This window comes from Tasmannia lanceolata, unplaced genomic scaffold, assembly GCF_043159265.1.
Source record: "Tasmannia lanceolata isolate RefF3 unplaced genomic scaffold, GAP_Taslan_0.1 ptg000004l, whole genome shotgun sequence".
Lineage (NCBI taxonomy): Eukaryota > Viridiplantae > Streptophyta > Magnoliopsida > Canellales > Winteraceae > Tasmannia > Tasmannia lanceolata.
Window position 1 is genome coordinate 11,520,727 of NW_027518681.1, and position 20,428 is coordinate 11,541,154.

The following is a 20,428-nucleotide window of genomic DNA, read 5'->3' on the forward strand; positions in this document are numbered from 1 at the left end:
TCTAAAACCCTGAGAAGGTGCGCTATCTGATTCTGATTTCGATTCCGCATGAATCAGATTCTGTTTCCTACTCAAAAAATGTATTCTGATTCAGCCCCAGGCGGACTGGAATTTTTATTAGTATTTTATATAAATGAGATATGATAGAATGAAGGGCGCCCTTTGGAAAAATCAGCTTCAAGGCGTCCCTATTGGTTGATTTATTCAAAGTGTGGGGCCCAAAAAAGTGGAAGGTGCCTAAAAAGTGGAAACCATGTGGCTGAGAGCCACCGTCTACAATGAGGTGCCTTCTTTGCCTATGTGATGATGCTGTTTCTTTTAAGTGAAACCAACAAACAATGATTTTTTGGGGTACTTTGGGTGTTTTAAATTCGTTGCTAGCTTGATTAGATATTCCATGTTGAACATATGCTCACTTTTGTTCTCATGTTTATTTCATTGATAAATAGTGAGATGATCATATGGTCACTGTTAGACCGAAAATCGGTAACAGGTACGACAGTGACGTAAGAGCTGAGCTGGATGACCCGAGGAGCTGAGTCCTGAGGGACTGGAGTGAGGGAGCTGAGTTTGGCTAGAGTGAAGTGATGAAACTGTGTTCTGCACAGAAGCAAACGATTATCTCATGTTTGAACGATTATCTCATGTTTGTTTCATTGAGAAATAGTGACACGATCTTTGTTCGACCAAGCAACATGCGACATTCAATATAGGATTTGAAACGATTATCTCATCTGGACTTAATGGTGGTTTGAATGATCAAGATTAATACATAATTGTGATTTCACATTTCCTGCTAGTTTGTGTGCTCAGTCTAATAGGATTTCGGATGTGATCAGTGAGTAAAGTTGCAATTCAATTGTATTATGGGGCATTAAACTTGAAAGGTGACAAACAAATTCCACCCATAGTCCAAACTATCTTTAGAGGCTATTTGATTGCAGGATATATTGTCTTGGCTAAGAAGAACCTTCCCAAAAGAAGTGCATACACACTTGCCTTATAACAGTAACCTGCTAGTTGTAAATGTTTATAGTCAACCCAAACTGGGTGAGAAGGATTATTGGCAATCAGATACTAAGGTGAAAGCCCATTCACTTAATAATTTTAGATCATAGCTGTTGTTACTCCATCGCGTTACTAATTCTAGATTGCAGCTATTGTATATTTCTCTCATATTTATTTATTCTTACCAAGTATCCTAATCTGGTAAGGAAACTTACTCGTTTGTAATCTCTGCTTCTATTATATAAAAAAATCATCCTCTTCCCTTTATTCTTTGATTTAGAGAAAGCCCATTCAAGTTTTGCATTCAGAGCTCTGTTTCTACAGATATCAGTATCATTATCCTGAACCTACAAAGAGGGAAATGGCTTCCTTATCTTCACCCTCATCCAATATCCCGTGCCCTTTCCTAACTTTCAGATTTTGCATCAATTAATTTCTCCTTCGGTAACTATTTAGCGTGGGAAGATTAGATTCTTTCTCTCATTGAGAGTCAAGATCTGACATGGTTGATTGTTGGACAGAGCAAACCTCCAAAAGAAATTGAAGAGAAGGGTGATAATGATGTTATTGTGAAACCAGATTTTCAGATTTGGAAGAAAACTGAAACTGTTCAAGAATTGGATCGTCGGGGTAATCTTAGAAAGTTTCTATCATTGTTGTATTGAAAATTACACCAGGTGGAGTCTGGCAGTGCCTTGAAAACACATTTGCTTCAGGAACAATAGGGGCCAATAAACTGAAGGAGGACTGATGCAGTAGCGTTCTCTTGACACTTCACATCAGCCCTAGATTGCTTGTTCGTCTAGGTTTAGCTAGTTTCCTTCATTCCTAGCATGTATGTGTAGCGTGGTTATTTTGCACTTTTCTTGTCCTTTTTAGTCATTTTAGCATAAGTAGGGGTATTTTTGGTTTTTTACCTTGTATGGGCTGCTTATATAAGGCCCTTCCTTTTCATTTGTAATTAGTTTGGCTTGATTTTAGAATGTCGAAATTCTCTTTTGGAGAGATTTTGGGGAGAGGATTTTCCCTCCTCTTTTATTTCTCTTGTTCTTTCTTAGGATTTGAAATTGTAGATTAGAGTACTAATCTTTTTTCCTAAATCTTCCATTTTCTTGTTGAACGCAAGAACCCTATCCTGACTATTCCACGCTTGATTTCATCCCCTGCGTCCGTCACTTGTGGTGAACAATCAAGAATCGAATATTTCCTTCAAAGATCGATCTAATTTATGAAGAATCCGAAGGCACTTCCTCAGCCACCGTCATGAAAGTGGTATCAGAAGATTCGATTATCATATATGTGCATGCAAGTAAGGGTCTTGATTCCTAGCTGGAATTCCAAGTAGAGAACTATTTCTACTCTGAAAGTTCCAAAGCTGCAAGGAAAACACCAGTCTCCAATTCGATCTGTGATTGTATCAATTCTTTTCCTCTAAAAGTCTTCGTCAATCATCTCATATGCCTACATTCTAAGCAAATGAGCATTTCTCCCTGCTCTGATCTGTGATACAGTGAATCATAATACTTGCATGTTCCAGGTTTGACAAAATGCATGTGAAGGACATTTGTAATTTGAACTCTTGAAAATTCCTGACACTTGGGGCTTGTGGATACCCTCTGCATAGTGAGATTTAAGCTCCGAGAAACTCATTTCACTCCCTGTTCTTTTGATTTTTCATGTAATCTGACCACTCTTCTTATAGATTTGAAGGTCCTTAGTCCTCACAAAATAACCAACATCTGATTGCCAAGTCTTGGGTAAGATTGAGCTCAGAATTATTTAAAACATAGGTAATTGTTTTGAACTAACCATGATCTTCATATTTGTTGGTCCAGCTTCTGTCCAAGTCCATTTAGACCCTTAATCCACTTGGTTACGGTTCCTTCACAAGCAATTATTCCATATCTTGAAGCTAGCCTACACAAATACCTCTATTATTGGAATTCTTGTGTGAACCTTATAACTTCAAGTAAATTTAGGAATGGTGGTTGTTTCGTAAGCTGCAAAATCTGAGCCGAGTTGACAGTTTTGTGGCTGCTACTATCGTGCACGGTTTGAATTTGTGAAAATTGAAGCACAAAATAACTAGAGCTCAATTACTTGTATAAATTCATTTGTTGATTCAGAGATTTATGTCTTTTATATTTCCTGGTGGGATGGAATTGTATATCTTATGCACGTGTTACAAGTGCCATGTGTAGACCTAGCAGAAAGCCACAAGTGAAAATGGATGGTATTCAATGGCCTGTTTGGTTGAGCGCAAGCACAGTGATACTGTTGGGTATTGTTAATGCACTTTGAGTTTGAAGTCCTAGTTCCTACTTTCATGACAATAATGGCACATGGAGGTTCTGTTTGTCTTGTTTAAATAAACTTCAAGTTTGAGGGGTTGTTAACTTCGATCCTAGTGCAAGATATTAAGCAGAGAGCCTTTCACCACTGGTTCCATAAACAGTCTGGAACCAGCCACAAAGTATATTGAACTTCGAGCTTCCGCACGTACCACGTATTACTCTGCATCAAAAGCTATTGTTCTTAGCTTTTGCATCACAATTGGCAGATCAGTTTTCCCACCTCATCTAAAGGGAGGTCAGCCGACAGTTACAAGCATGAAAGTGCAACTTTCTGATCTTAGCGACAAGCAGGATACCCTTGAAGCTTGTCGGAGGATTCTATTTTGTATTGAATCTATTGTTTGTTTGAACATTTCCCTCAAAGGTCGATCTAATTTATGAAGAATTTGAAGGCACTTCCACAGCCACCGTCATCAAGGACACTCAAGCCTACCCAAAAAAAATAAAAAATGAAGGGCACTCATGCCTACCAAAAAAAAATCAAGGACCTCAAAATTTCTCATCATAGGGACGTGGATTTACACCTAGTCAAGTTCAAAATCACCATAACTCCTAACGACAGGGCTTCGGTCAGCCAAGCCCCAATCATTGACAAGGTCAAAATGCACATTAATTTCAACAACAAGAGTTTCAGCGTCAACCTCTAAGAAATTCTAGATCTAACACTCCGGAAAAAGGACAAATGTTCTATCTGTAAAAAGGCAGGACATACTGCCCTGAAATGCTAGAATCAATTGGAATATTCATAGTTTGATGAAGAGATACCACAAACTTTATTAGCCTTGTCTATAATTGATCCAAATGACAACACATGATATTGAGACGCTTGTGCAATATCTCATATGACCGATGAACCATGTAACCTCTCTAAACTTATTTCATATACTGGTCTTGACAAGGTGGTGTGTGGAGATGAGAATTCTCTGCCCATTTCACATATTGGTAAACCTTGCTTATTGGTCAGATCTGGATCTTTACCCTCGAAGAATTTTTCTTCTATTTTCTGAGATGAAGAAAAAATTTCTGTTTGTCAGTCAACTTAGAAAGGATTTGTCATGTAATTTTGAGTTCTCATCTTACTCTGTTTTCATTAAGGATTAGAAAACAGGAAGGATACTAGCAAATAGGACTAGAAGAGGATGTCTATATGCTCTTGAGTACGAAAGGAAAAGACTTTTTTTTTCCACTAAAGTCTGGAAAGGTGCCAGAGCCTAATGTTTTAGTCGGCCATTCTCATTCTAGAATAATTCAGATAGTAGTTTGATTAATGTTGGGAGTTGAAACAATAAGCCTAGTATTTGTAGTAGTTGTCAACTAGGCAAAAGTTGCAAACTTTTCTTTGCGGAAAGAAATAAAGTGGCTATTTCTCCATTAGCAAAAACTCATTCAGATTAGTTGGGGCTGACCCAATTGCTTCCAATCAACCATTTAAATACTATGAATATTATACTTGATTTACTTGGTATTCGATTTTTACAAAATATTCTTGTAATTTAAATGAATGGTAGAAAATTAATTTAAAAGGAAACTTAAAAAGGCATTCAATGTGATGGAGGCGGTGAATTTCATCTATTGAATTTGTTGAAACTCTTATGAATTTGGAGTATTTTTTAATATCTCCTGTCCCCTGACACGAGCAACATGAAGTGAACGAAAGAAAGCATCGACACATATTTGAGTTGGGGCTGACCATGCTATTCCATACTGGAACACCATCACAGCTTTGTGTAGACTTGCTCTCCAAACCATCTTCTTGATCAATCAGATTCTGTCCTTTACTCTTCAAAAATAATATCCACATTTAAAACTGTTAAGAGAGAACCTCGATTACTCAGTTAAACATTTTTGGTGTCTTTGCTTTCCGTACTTGTGAGATTATTCAGAGAATGAATTTATTCCCAAATCGTATGCATGTGTGTTCCTTGTGTACTGTCCTCATCACAAAGTTTATCGTTGTCTACCTCCAGAAATTGGTTGTATATGTCTCTTTTGGTATGTGGTCTTTGATGAGTATTATTTTCCTTGTTTTGATTAAAACCTCACCGAGACAGGTTCAGGTGGAGTTGGGTTTGTATAGGGATGCCTACAATTGAGTTCTTGTCAAACTGAGACTTTGATTATCTTTTAGAATCCGCTCACTCTTCGTGTTTTCCCATTTTTACTTTGAAGGTTCGACTATACCGAATGATGAGCTTGTTGAATTGGGTTCTTGTCAAACCGGGACTTTGATTATCTTTTAGAATCCGCTGTCACTCTTCGTGTTTTCCCATTTTAGCTTTGAAGGCTCGACTCTGCCAATTGATGAGCTTGTTGATAAGTGGATACCCTTTATTTTTCTTTTTTAAAAAATAGTATTCACTATGCTATTAAAAACTTGATATGGATTCACGTAATGCTAGAACTTTCTGCTCTTTATCTCAATAACACATGGGATTACTCAAAAAAAAAAAAAAAAAACAAACCGCATGGGATTTGAAGTCTCCTGAAATGAAGGTATTCCGTTACAAATGGGTTTTCAAGACAACAAAATGTCGATGTAAGCGTAGAAAGTTACAAAGCTTGTCTTGTTGCAAAAGGATTGACACAATTTTCAGGTCTTGATTTTCATGAACCTTCAGTTCAGTTATTAAACCTGCCACTATTTGCATTGCTCTTCCTCTTGCATTGATACATAGTTGGCCACTTCAACACCTTGATATTAAAAATGCTTTTCTACATGGTGATTTGAAGAATATTGTTTAAATGGAACAACCAGCCGTTTTTCTAACTTTTGCTTTGCATATCATGTTTGTCATCTAAAGAAAGTACTTTATGAACTTAAGCAAGCACTTCGAGTTTGATTTGACAAATTTATTCTTTCTCATCTATAGTTAGGATTTTTCTGAAACCAGGTTAGCTCCTCCTTATGTATCCTCCATCATGGTTCCGATGTGGTTCTTCGATTAGTCAATGCATATTATAGTTGTGACTGGGAGCGACTGTGATATGCTGTTCTCTCTTATCCATAGCCTTGGACAAGTTTTTTCCATGGAAGATCTTGGTCGTCTCCTACCATTCAAAAAAAATAAAGGGATCTTGTTCTCCTCGTCATTTATGTACAATAGCAACTTTTTGGCCTTTTGCATATGCAAGCTTAATATGCTTCTGATCTTCTCTTGTGGATATCTATGATTGGCTTCAATACTATCAATGCGCCTTTACCCATGAATCATGATCTTTTTCAATTGTTGATTTATCTTTTTGATCTGTTAAGAGTTTCACAATATTGTAGGAGCACTACAATATCTTTCTCTGATATGACCTGCCATTTACTTTGCCGTTGATCTTGTATGTCAGCATATGCATGCTCCTACTCTGCCTTAAGAGTTCAAGTGAATTTTATGTCATTTTCAACGAATTCAGATTCTTTTTGCTGGTACTCTGAATCTCTTTAGGTCCAGCTGCGATGCTGTCCGGGTCGACTGTTGATTTCGAGGCATTCCTCGTCTCGGTATTCTAAACTCCTTGTATCCAAACGGCCCCTAAAAGTTAGTAACAGAACAGTGTTTTTATATAATGTCAGTACATAGGTGCACGCATTTTTCTTTTTAAGAAAATAGAGTGGGGCACCATGTTCGAAGATTCAAACGATTCATTTATTTAGCGCCAGCCTCAAATATGAAATCATTCTTAACTGTTTGGATCTTCAAGGCTATGAAGCCTCCAAAGTGAAGAAGGTTAGTGTCATCCAATGGAGATGATATTTTGGTGTACGGCTATATATGCTGGTGTCCGAAGTAATCAAAAGGGGTGGATATATCACAATTTTTTTCTGTGGAAGATGTTTTTCTATCAATCCAAACATGTCCAGGAATTTTCTCGAAAATTTCATACTATTTTTACACGTGAAAGAGATAACTTCGAACCATTCCTATTCAGTTTTGACATGGAAAGACCTTCAATTTATGAGAAGGGATTTACTAGAGACCATCATAAAAGACATTTTGCGGACAGGCTGTTGCATGAGAGAGCAGCCACCTCAGAGAATAAGACAAAATCTGTTAAAATAGTGAGCCTACGTGGCTGCTCTCTCATTCAACAACCTGTCCGCAAAATGCCTTTTGCGATTGTCCTTAGCATTTCCCTTATTATAATATCCCTCCAAATTAAAAATCGTTATATAATTTCCCTCTGAATCATGGAAAGAAAAAACATTTCTCAGGAATTTCCATGCGTGCAAAGAAATCTGAGTCATCGGAAAGAATTATATTCGGTGGGGCCCACCTAAAACCTGCCCTTAAGAAACCACGTGTTTATATTTAGTAACGGTGCTGAGAAAGGGTGTCTTTATCAAAAAGAGGGTTCGTAAAACGTCAGTTTTCGTATGCTTCTTCTATATATGCTGAAAACGAATTCAGTAAGATTCTATCAAAGAATGGTTCGTAAGCCCATGCCCTTACGAAGGGCTTCCTTCTTCAAGGTTATGATTGGAGATTTTACCCAAAAATTGGTGATCTTCTCTCTCTACCTCTTCATATCTCTGTTTCTTTTCCATTTGCTTGTTATTTTCTACACTCTTCCAGTGTGTATTTTAGATTTTCTTTCTTCTGATGCTGGTAGCTTCCATTTGAGTTACCAGTTCAAATGATTGAAGTAGTTAGGCTTTTTATGGCGTACTGTTACGATTTACGAACCCAAATTGGTTCGCAACGTGATTGATCTTCTTGGAGGGAAGAAGAGCCTCTTGACCCGCTTCGAGGGAAGGGCCGGTCCTCCTTAGGGGTGAAACTCAGGTCGGGCGGGTCGGGTTTTGAAGAACCCTACCCTACTCGAGAAATATCTTGGGTCAGGTCGGGTTTTTTTTTACGGAAAACCCACGATTCCCAAACACGGCCCATGATAATTCTCGGGTCGGATTTTTGTACGTTTGATGCGTTGTAGGAAAAAAAACAAATCTTCACACCAAAAATCTCTAAATTTATGTAATCAAGTGTATGTCCACATCACAAACCTGATCACTTCAATGAAAACAATTATATCAAGATATATTGAAAAATAATTTGCTATGTTATTCAAGAGACAATTAAAAATGTCATAGTACACCTACATAAGCCGGGTCAGGTTTGGGGTTTCGGTTTTTTTTTCCTTTAAACCCGACCCTACCCAAGATTGAGCCTTAAAAACCCGATCCTACCCAGGACCCATGATTTCTAAAAGAAAGAGAAGCAAAATGAAAAAGAGACAAGACTAATCTCTTGTAAAGGGAGAGATGGAGAAGAAGACACATATGGTTGTTTTGATTTCCTTTTTGCATAGGGAATAAGAGAAGGGGGCTTCTCTTGTGTGGAGAAGATGAACAAAGTGTATTGTTCAGATTATTCCTACTTTTAGAGAAGAAGAAAAAGAGGTGAGTGAATTTCTCTCTTGAGGTTTCCTTTTGTAGAGATAAAAGGGGTTTCTTTCTTGTATAAAGAAAGGGGTTTAAGACAGAAGGATGTCCATGGAAGAGCAATGAGGGTTACAGGTTCACAGGATTGTGTTAATCCCACTTTTGTAATCTTGTTATCTTTTCTATGATAGTGGAAGAATTGGTCTCACCACTGGATGTAGGCCATTGTGCCGAACCACGTAAATTTGTGTGTTGCTCTCTTGTGATCTTTGTGCTTGTTTCCATATTTCCTTTGCTTGTGTTATTTGATCAGTTTCATTGGCCGACGGGATTTTTCCGCACACTTGCAATTGGCCAAACTCTCTTAGAGAACTGTTATCCCTTTTGGTTATTCTCTCATGATGTACCTGATGTGCACATGTTGTATTTATGTGTCATAGATTTAGATACTCATCACAAAATTGCCTTTAATTAGTTGGCAAATATGGCTCAGACACAACAACCCCCTTGAAGATACCTCTGATAGCAGACTCAGCGAAAGTTCTACCTTATCACCATGAGCATCCCACAGATTATTAATGCTAAAATGAGGTCTCTTTTACAATGATGCCAAAGTCATGCTGTGTCAACACAGATCCATGTAGATGTTGTTGAAGTTTGATCAGCCTGAAACGATAAATAGGTGTATCTTGACCATTGCCAAAGTAACATTTTTCTTTAGGAAATACTTCTTCCGTGTGTTGATTTTTTTATACTTCTAGGCAAAACTTGCTCTTGGGGTTCAAAGTTGACCCTTTGTCAAATCCTTGAGGAAATTTTATCTTCTCAAGCCAAGCCTCATGGCTCAATTAATACACCAGTTCATGGCAATCCTTTCTCGTTCTTTCTTTTTTTTTTTGCCTGATAAGCAATAAATTGCTAAAGCAAAAAAAAAAGAAGCTAAAATACATCAGGGGCTGAAGATGGAGAAGCCTAACAACAGAAATACTGAAATACAATATGATGAGAGGCAAAGAAGAAAGGGGGGAATCGCCAAAGAGGAAGATCACAAGAAGCAATATAGAGGCTTTCCGTTTATACCTTCTGCAATGAGTTGTGAGATTTCATTAGGAGTGCTGAATACTTGTTCATTGAATGTTGCACCTTTGAAGGCAAACCAGTCTGCAACCCATTTTCCTTCTCTTAATAAGTGCGAAATATACTTGCTAGATCCGGAGTTCATATGGAGGCATTGGGGCAATTTTATTTTCTTCCTCTATTATTACTCTCTTTCTTTCTTTCTTGTATAGCTTTATTGCTTTGTGCTTCTTGTTCCTTTTTCTTTGACCATCTCGGACTCTTTTAATGAAAATTTTGACCATTCAAGAAAAAAAAAACAAGTGGGAAATATGCCATTGAGATGAGCAGAGCAGAGCTTTGATTCTGTTAAGCATGAGAATGCATACCAGGGGAATTTGATTTTTTTTTATTTGCTGATGGGGTTGACAACAAAACTAGAGTTGTTCTGTCCATAGTGGATTTATAACAAAATGAGTCGTGCAGAATTGAAAACAATAGAAGAATGCCAGTAGTTCTTCTATACAGTTAGAGATCGGTCCCCAATTTTTACTAAATTCAGGTCGGAAGGTGGCCAAACTCTTTTGGATGACACTTCCACTTCCTGCTCTTAGTTCAAAGAGGACTTGAAGGCTCCATCAATGCTGGTTTTTAGCCAATTCTGAGGAGGAGGTTCCCAATTCACATGGATGATCTTTGGGGCTGGTGAGTAGATTGTGACAACGAGCATAGCTTTGGATCTTTAGGCAAACCAGCTGAAAATTGTAAACGACTTGATCCATCCAATTCTTGGTGTCCTGAAGATTCGATATCTTGAAACTTTGGATCCATTGAATTTAACTTCATTTCTAGCATTCCAAATCTGCCAAGCTGTGTAGCAACATATGCCACAAGAAAATTCTTCCCCTGAATGTTAAATTCACCGAGGCTTGTCACAAAGGAGTGAGAGATGCCAAACCATAAGTCGATGCTGGTCCAAATAGTTTCTGAAAGAGGAAGCCATTAAAAAAAAAGTTTCTGAAACAGGAAATGAAAATAAACCATGGGATTTAATCTCTTCAGTTCTATTGCAGAAAATACATCGTAGGCCAACCTGTAATTCCGAACTTTGAGAAAAAATTTCGATGGAGTTCTTTGCAAGAAAGCCCTGCAGCTAAAGAAGGCAACTTTCTAGGTAATATTGAGTTTCTAATCAAAGGGGTCCATAAAGCTTTAGCCTTTAGGATGTTTGGTTCTAAATATGTACCAGGAAAGCTTCATGGAAAGATAACCCTTAGTGAATCTGGACCACGTCAAACCATCCTTAGTTAGCTCACTTGGCAGGAGAATTTGGATCTGTAACGACCTGAATCCCGTGACCGGATCGCTACAAGCAAACACCTGCCAAGATACTCACAATAATTTATTTATTTTTAAACAAACCATCTATGAAACTTAAACAACTGCCATTCTTATTCCATACTAAAATGTTTCCTTACAATAACATCGATATTTCATTAACTTGTTCTACTAAATAAAATCAAATCTAGAAATTCTTAAATAAATCCAAGACGTCGACGAAGGTATCGTCATTTCGATTATTTCCCCCATCGCTCTACGCTCCTAAACGTCCTCGTGCGCAAACGCACCCTCATGGGCATCCTCTAATCCTGGGGAGGAAACAACGTCAGAGCAGATTGATAGTTACCTGGCAGGTATGATAGTTCAATCTAAACAGCAGATCAAGATCCATATTTATTTATCAATTCAAATAAACTGAACAAATACATTTCCAACATGATAATTTATAGAGATTTTCTAAACCAGAATAAGAGAAATCATTTTAATGAAATACAACTACTTGCAAATTTAAATGTAAGAAGATCATTTTTAAAGTGAACAATTTACTGAGAACTGAACGAGAATAATTAACTAACAACCAGAATAATTACAAATCCATTACGTTCTCATTATAACGATTTAATTTTTTTACCCAGGGCACTCCAGCTCCCACTAGCTTGTTGCCCTTGCCAACACGGTCGATTCCGCGGGGACTTATTACGATAGATCATACCGCCTAGGGACTCTTGGTCTCCGTAGGATTCCGACATCAACCTGGAGTTGCGCGGTTCTCCCAAGTTGTATACCTTTGTTTACGGGGATAGCTCAATGGCTTCCCATCACCCTTTCCCATTTCTTCTTTGGGTATTTCTTAAGTGTACATACGGCTTCCACGTTATTACATATGATTAAAAAGAAATACAATTTAAACTGACTATTTTTATCAGAATTCAGAATCCATTTCAACATATAATATAAAAGACAAAATTTCATTTATTTATAGAATAACTTAGAAACAATGTAAATCAAATACTTCACCATTCTTGTTGGATACATTGAAAGCCATACGAGCAAAGTTAGGTATCACCTGCCTTGTAAAGGCCTCGGATGTATATATTGGGACGGCCTCTAAGTGAGAGTGTGAGGGGAATCAGCCTGAAGATAAAATCATATCCACGTTCTTTTAAGTCGATGTAAAGAATTGATAAGGGGTTGAAAAGTCTCAACGCACACAAGGGTTTTGAATTGATGAAATAATTTAACTTTGTGTGAAAATTACCGCATACAAAGTTGCTGCCCTGTTTTGGCATAAAGACACTCATTTTGAGGCGCTATACTGCTGTCCCATTTTTGATATGTAAAACATATAACAAAACCTCCACCAAAGATGAGCGCGCACGAGCGAAGTTCTTTTAATGAGTTATATATATATAGTAATGTGTGTGCGTGTGCCTATATATATATATAAATCATTTTAATATCTCTATATGCTTAATGCGCATGAGATTTGGAAAAGTATATTTTAATTAATGAACAACCTTCTGCGCATAAAAATCATTCAATATCCTATATGCGCATAGCATGTTAGACAAGATAGGAAATACAAAAAAAATCATTTAATGGCTTGTTTATATATCATTGGGGATCAAAAGAGAAATCAATATACTTTCTCTTTTTGGATGTTACTGTTGAGATTTAACGAAACCCATTGAAGTTATTTGTGTATCCTTTATATGTATATTTCAGATGAGGTTGGGGAGAATACACACAAACACAAGGATTTCATATGATGGGGTACTTACTTGAATAGGTCGAAGGAGTTTAAGCCACAAGGTTGATTTACACCCTAACTTCCACTTCTCCCTTCTTCTTCTTCTTTTTTTTTTTTTTTTTTGGTTTCTTTCTACTGTTGGTTTTTGCACCAACAAAGATATAGTATATATATATACATATATATATATATATATATATATATATATATATATATATATGTATGTATAAAGGATGATAGTAAGAAAGTGGGACGTGGGTTCTTTTGGGCTTGAGAGAGAGGGCATGGGTTGGACGTCCATAACTGTTGGGATTTGATGGGTTGTCAAATCCCAAAAATCTCATCTCTTAGTTGACATTGCTACATTTTAGGAGATTTTAAATATTAAATAAATCCCCAACCCAAAAGATGCGTGCAATATCCCTTCAAAAGTGGCATTAAATTTCTAACTTCCTCATTTATCTCCTCCTCCCTTTATTTGTTGCTGATTTTATTACTTTTCTGATTTACTAGCCTTCCCTAATTACTTACATATAATTAGTAATTTCATAAAGAGGCCTCTTTTAATTTCAGTATACTATATATATATCTATATATATATATATACCCCAAATTTGAGGGTGGTCCCACCTTGCACGTTTTCCTATGGGTGGGAAAACGTGTATGCCTCCCTACCAAGTGGGCCCAAAAGTAGCAGTTGTTACAGGATCTCCTTTTGGAGCATTATTTGAATATCTGAAAACTCATGAGTAGGATTCTGCCATTGAACTGGATTTGAGTTGATGATGGGCTCAACCATGATCTCCCGGGGTTGAAGAATTCAGATGTGAGAAGAGCTGAAATGGGATAGTATTCAATCCAACTATCAAACCATATCCTGATCTTTTTCCTATTACTAATTACCCATTCTGTACCCATGAACAAATATTGAACGAGATTATAGATTGATCTCCATGTACTAGATCCCCCATAGGTGGGATTGGCTTTCCAAATGGGGAGACAATGGAGGTATCTGGCATTACTGTATCTGTTTCAAACAATTCTCACACATAGCACTCCACCTCAGCTTCTTCATATCCTTTATATTAGCGTCTTTGATTGTATAGATTTGAAGAGTCCTCTCTTTGGTCAGACGATAGACCAATTTCCAAAATATGGGATTGGAAGTGGCACCATTAGGATTGGTGAAGGACTGGATACGAGATTCAATATATTTTTTTTTCCGTTTCTGTTGGGACAAAACCAAAGATAATTTTGCTTTTTGATATGTTGATTGACTGACCTGCAAAAATCTCATAAAGATGAAGTAATTTCTTATGAAATTTAATTCTGTTTACCTTTGCTTGGAGAATCTTGATGAATCAGCGCTGGTAAAACATTTGATAGCTTATCTTTCAAAAACAAAAAAAAACATTTGATAGCTTGAACCCTTACATTGGGCCTTTCCAAATGAGTCTCACCCTTGTTTCCATCTTGACAATGTCAGATAGGGTTCTGACCGGTTGCATCATAAGCCGCTCTTAGATGGCCAAGCGTAATCCGCCCATGATCCTCGCCACCGGTTGCGAATCGATTTTTGCCAGATTGTTACGTGAGGACAATTGCTAAAATTCATCAGCGTACTGTCTCAAAGATCGACTTCCCTGTCTATGATTTTTTTATTATTATTGGAACAATACCTGATCATAATTGGGTGGTAGAGAACTCCCACGTGTGTATTTCATCCTTTGCCATGTTCAATGGGCACTTGCCTTAGTGGGTCCTAAAGATTTGTAATAGCTCCCACCAGGCAGAAGGTCGACCCTTAATCTTGTACGCTAGAACCTTGATCTGCTTCACTTATAAGAATCTCTATATAATTGAAAAATTGTTCAACCTCCAAGAACCAGTCGAGGAAATCTTATATGTATGTGGAGTTGGCCCTTAAAGCTTGAGAAATCCACTCCCATCTTGTAATTTATAGGGTTCTGATCTTGATTAAAATCATCTATCCCTCCAAGAATCTTTTTGAGATCATCGGTGGACTCCTCTGTGTAGGCTTGTAGCTTAGCTGGTTTTCTAGGTTCATTAGCATGAGCGCGAAGAGCGTGCGCCTCTTCGACAATACGAGGCCCACCATCGTCATGAACTTGGGTGTGCTCCATGAATTCCATCAATACTGTGATTGTTGCTTGTATCTCTTTTTTGGAATGCCTTGAACACTGACAATCTCATAGGTTGATCTCTAGGGTGATCTTCTTCATCGAACAAGGGAAGACCTCACCTTTTTCCCAAACAGCATTGCAGAAATTGCAAAAAGATCCAAAGAAGGAAGATAATGTCTTCTTCCCTGGAGAAAAAAAACATGAAACCACAAGGAGAATAGGGCAAACATATTATGTTAAATAGAAGTGATTTAGTTTTGGGTTAAATTGATATATAGAAATTGTTGACTCCCAAAACCCTAGACTTATCCCGTAATAGTAATGTTTCCCAAAAATAGTAAAAATTCAAAAACGATCCAAACGTGTTTGATAGTGGAGATGAAACTCACACTTGTCTGTTATACACTTTTCTCATTGGATGGTACAATTCCCTACAAGCTATCAACGACCAATCAGAAAATTTTAAAATAAAGAAATTGAATTTCAAGTACTGCAGATATTATTTCCCTGTATCTTATGGATAAGTGACTGTTTTGTTCTTTAGCATTTCCTTGAAAAGTTTCCTTATGGATTTGTTTCTGTGATACAAATGATCTTCCAAAGTTGAATCTGATCAATTTACTTGTTTGTGCCTTTTTTTTTTCTGTAATTGCTTGTATGGTGATTAAACCAAACCATATTTTGTTGTAGAGGATACCACCGGCTTTTGTCAGGCATTTCAATGGAAAGCTACTTAACAAATCCATCCTAAAAAACCCTACCGGAAAATTTTGGCATGTAAAGGTGGAAAGAATTGGCAATGATTTGTTTTTCCAAGAGGGTTGGCAGAACTTCGTAAAAGATAATTCATTACAAACTGGAGACTTTTTAGTTTTAGAGTATGATGGTAATTCAGAATTTGATGTTCTAATATTTGGTAAAAGTGGATGTGAAAAGGAGGATGCCTTAACTGATATGAATTGGGGTGGGCACTGTCCAAACAAATTAGAAGAAATTCGGGAAGAAAGAGTCATGGGCTCTCCTTTATGCAAGATAAGCCATTACAGTCCAAACAAATTTGAGGAACTGCAGAATGGAAGAAGCTTCGGCTCTCCTTTATGCAAGTGTAGCTATTACAATGGATGCTCAAAAATGAATTCAGTTTTATCTGGCAAAACAAATCGTGAGTACTGTTTATTTCTTTTAGAATCTCTAACGGATTCCCATTTTTTCTACCAACATTTTACTTGCAGTCTTCAATGGTGCAGGTAGAGGGAAACTCATGGTTCGAGTACTCACTTGTCAATTGAAACTAGAGAAGCCGCATTTTTCTATAACCTGGAGCCGAACTAGAAACAGAAGTTATGTTGTGAGTTTATGACTTCGCATATCATGCATTGCTTTCTATATGCTCAACACTTTTGCTGCGGTTCTTTTAAACTCCTGATGTTTAGCTCCCACGCGAAATGAAAAAACAAAGCCCTAAAATTACTTCAACTTTAGCCTAAATAACTTCCCCTTAGTTTTGCTAATACGTTAAGATAATTATATCATGCTGTGTTTTCGGCCTGCAGACAATTCCAAAACTTCTTGCGCGAGATATTCGCAATAGAAGCAAGCCAACTTTGACCCTTGTCGATCCTAGTGGGAGGAGATGGCAAATCACGACCAATAACAGGGGGGATGGCCGCATGGATCTGGGGGCCGGGTGGACTGCTCTTAGGAAAGGGAACAACATAAGAGAAGGAGATATATGTGCCTTTGAGTTCATCCAAGGAAGAGGTCGAGGATCACGCAGTTTCATACAGCTTCACATTGTACGGGCAGCTGAGTGATTTGCAGTCATGTCCTGATACCAGCTTTGTATTATTTGTAGGTTTGTTTTTTTTTTTTTTTTTTTGAACCCAGAATCTATCTATAGGAACTTTGGCCGGAACAATAAATTTTATTGACATTAAGCAAAAGTGGTTTTAGTTTTTCTTCTATCCGGGCCTGAGTTCATGATCTCAAGGTTGTCAGCCACTCAGCCTTGTGTTCTATCTGGTATTTTAATGGTGTAAATGTTAGTAGCTTAAGCTTCCATGATTTTCGTAAAATTGACCGGATCACTCGACAGCTTGTACTGCTATATTGGGTTCCTCTTTTCTTTTCTTTTTTGGCAAGAATTCTCATGTGCAAATGGGTTTGAGGTTAAATGTGATTATTTGCAAGTTATGATTGTATTTGTTTTAGAAATGATATAGGCTTCTAAAGAGACCTTATGTTTGGTTGCCACATGCTTGGCATCCCCATGGATAATCCAAGCAAAGAAATGCACTTTTTGGCAACTTTATGGTGTTTGTTTGCCAATTTAGCATTACAATCCCTGGAGACTACTAGACAAGAATCGTAGGTAATTATTGCTTGTCTAGTGACGTGGCACCCATGTTCTCTCCTTATACCTTCTATGTCTTATTTCTCCAAAATAGTAGAATTCTTCAAGTAGAATTTTGCTTTATCTCTTTTTCTCTCTTTCTCTCTCTTTCTCTCTCTTCACTGGCTCTCCTCTTTCTATATATTGTTAATGACACCCCATCCGTTACTCTTATAAGATAGGCAACCAAACAATACTAATCACTATTAGACCAGGTAAATTATCAAACATTACAAATGTCCGTCTCCTTGCTATTGACTACTTATACCACTAATCTACAAGGTAACTATCTAAATAGTTACCTTGTAGATTAGTGGTATAAGTAATAAATAGGGAGGAGAAACATTTGTAGTGTTTGCTCAACCTAGGATTTACCTGGTGGAATAGTGATAAGTAGTTTTTGGTTAACAACCTCCTAGAGTAATGCAAGGGGGTGTCATTACCAATATAAAAAGAGGAGAGAGAGAGAGAGAGAGAGAGAGAGAGAGAGAGAGAGAGAGAGAGAGCGCAAAATTCTAGTTGCCAAATTCCTCCTTTATGGAGAAATTTGGCATGGAAGGTGTAAGCAGCCCTTATAGTTTAAGGGTTTATACCTCCATTTTGGAGACTATTTAAGGGTTATGCGCAAAGTCCCCATTATCTATTCATTAAAGTGATAGCCCTTACCATTTTATGGGTGAAATCTCTTCCAGCTTTTGTATTTGTTTCTGCGAGACTTGGATTATCTTTTAGAATCCGCTGTCACTTTTCGTGTTTTCCCATTTTAGCTTTGAAGGCTCGACTATGCTGAATGATGAGATTGTTGATGAGTGGATATTCTCTCTTCTTCTTTTTTTTTAAATGAGTATTCACTCCGCTATTAAAAATTTGATATGGATTCATGTAATGCAAGAACTTTCTTCTCTTTATCTCGACAACACATGGGGTTTGGTTCCTCAAGTCTCCTGAGATGAAGGTAATCCATTACATATGGGTTTTCGAGACAACAAAATGTCGATGGAAGTCTAGAAATTTACAAAAAAAATTCTAGCTTTTGCTTTGCATGTCACATTTGTTATCTAAAGAAGGTACTTTATGAACCTAAGCTAGCACTTCGAGTTTGACAATTGTTGATTAATCTTTTTGATCTGATAAGAGTTTTACAATACTGTAGGAGCACTACAATATCTTACTCTGATATGACCTGCCATTTACTTTGCGATTGATCTTGTGTGTCTGCATGCTCCTACTCAGCCTTTAAGAGTTTAGGTGAATTTAATGGCATTTTCAAGGAACTTATATGGTATTCGTATTCTTTTTTATGGTACTCTGAATCTCTTTTGGTTCAGCTGTGATGCTGTCCGGGTCGGCTGTCTGATTTCTCGGCATTTTACATCTGGGTATTGTATGTTTCTTGGTTCAAATTGTATTTCTTGGAGTGCCAAGACTCGATCTACCATGGATCTTTCTAGTGCTGAGACTGAGTATCAATCCGGTTTCTACAAACAATAGAACTTAGTTATCCACATTTACCTTTTCAAACCATTGAAGCTTTTTTGTGACAATCTTAATGTCATCAACAGCTCAAGTGATCATCCATTCACTTCCTAATTATAGATCATAGCTGCTGTTACTCCATTATATTACTAATTCTTGACCGTAGCCACTGCATGTATGTTTCTATCACATTCCTAACTCTTTAGTTAGTTTCCTAATTTGATAAGGAAACTTACTCTTTTGTAATATCTACATCTATTATAAAGAAATCAGCATCTTTTCTCTTTTCTCACATTGGGAAAGAGAAAGGCTATTGATATTTGCATTACCATGTTTTGATAATGGGCTGAAGGTGGTCCACCGACATCGTAACACTGATACAAAATCTAATGAATATTTTGGATTGGTTTTCCGACAACCAGCGAGCTATCTTTCGACGGCCGAGCTTGTCTCTGATGCCGTAATGTCCGGATGAAGAGACCCCAGTCGGAGTATGTCGCATGGCCGTAGGTTACTGCCTCTGCCTTACGAGCGATGGCATTCTTTAGAAAATTTGACCCTTAAATAAGGGTAATTTGGTTATGTTGACTTAAGTTTTAAATTTTCAGACAGGTGCTCCATTTTGAAAGTGTTTTCCAATAACAAAAGACAAGGTGAGTTTGGCCCATTATCAAAACAAGGTAATGTGAATACAACTACGCTATGGGGCCGTTTGGACACGCGGATTTTAGAATCTTGGATTTCTTCAAAATTGTAGATGGGAGACAAGAAAAGAAGGAGACCAGCCGTCGTTTTCTAATTTCTGATCCTTCCATCAGCAAGAGAGTAGGAGATCATCGCATGCCGGTCTCCTTCTTCTCTTGTCTCCCATGCATTTAGTATCTAGTATAGTTAAAGAGGTCGGGTTGCTAGCAAAGTGGGAATCCTGTCTTGAGAAAAGCACGCACGATGCCCTCAATCGTGACACGTCGCAATAAAATAAAAAGAAGAGCAGGAATCCCCAAAAACAAAAACAAGAGGAAAAATAAAAGAGGCAATGATAAATTCGCACCCATGGCATAGTTTAACCCTTTTTGTTGTCCATTCACATTAAAGGGGTGTGAATCATCCTACAGGGTGCGAATTTATCATCGACCAAACAAATATGTGAAAATGACTAAGTCAGCTGGGAAATGATAATGCACCCCTTTTCATCACTTGGGACTCTCCGTTACAGTGTATCTATGACTGCAAAGGGGCTGATGTACTTCACATTTGACAGAATGAAGTTGCCACGTGCAATGCAACTTATTGCAGCTGGGTGTCCCCGAGTGCTGAAAAGCGGCGCATTTATCATTTCCCAATCGGCTGCCATTTTCATTCCCATCTTTATAAACCTTAACCATTTTTATATAATGACTGCATATAAGTGCACTCATTTCTTTTTGAGAAAATAGAGTGGGGCATCTGGTTCCAACCAAAAGCAAATAGTCCCACATCGGGTAAGTGAAATGAATGTGGTTGGGCTATAAGGGAATGGACACCCTCCTTATAATGGCT

At 37.5% G+C, this 20,428-nt stretch overlaps 1 protein-coding gene across 2 annotated transcripts; it reads left to right on the plus strand.

Moving 5' to 3' along the window:
- Window positions 1–7,734: 7,734 nt before the first annotated feature.
- Window positions 7,735–16,985, plus strand: LOC143875855 (B3 domain-containing protein Os01g0723500-like). Of its 2 annotated transcripts, none has more exons than XM_077377443.1 (4): window positions 7,735–7,851; window positions 15,712–16,183; window positions 16,254–16,369; window positions 16,575–16,985. In XM_077377443.1, exons 1-4 carry the CDS (start codon window positions 7,741–7,743, stop codon window positions 16,833–16,835), a joined length of 960 nt encoding a protein of 319 aa, XP_077233558.1. In that variant the 5' UTR covers window positions 7,735–7,740; the 3' UTR covers window positions 16,836–16,985. The 2 variants fall into 2 exon arrangements, with proteins under 2 accessions (XP_077233558.1, XP_077233559.1); XM_077377444.1 differs by having other exon boundaries at window positions 16,269–16,369.
- Window positions 16,986–20,428: the final 3,443 nt, after the last annotated feature.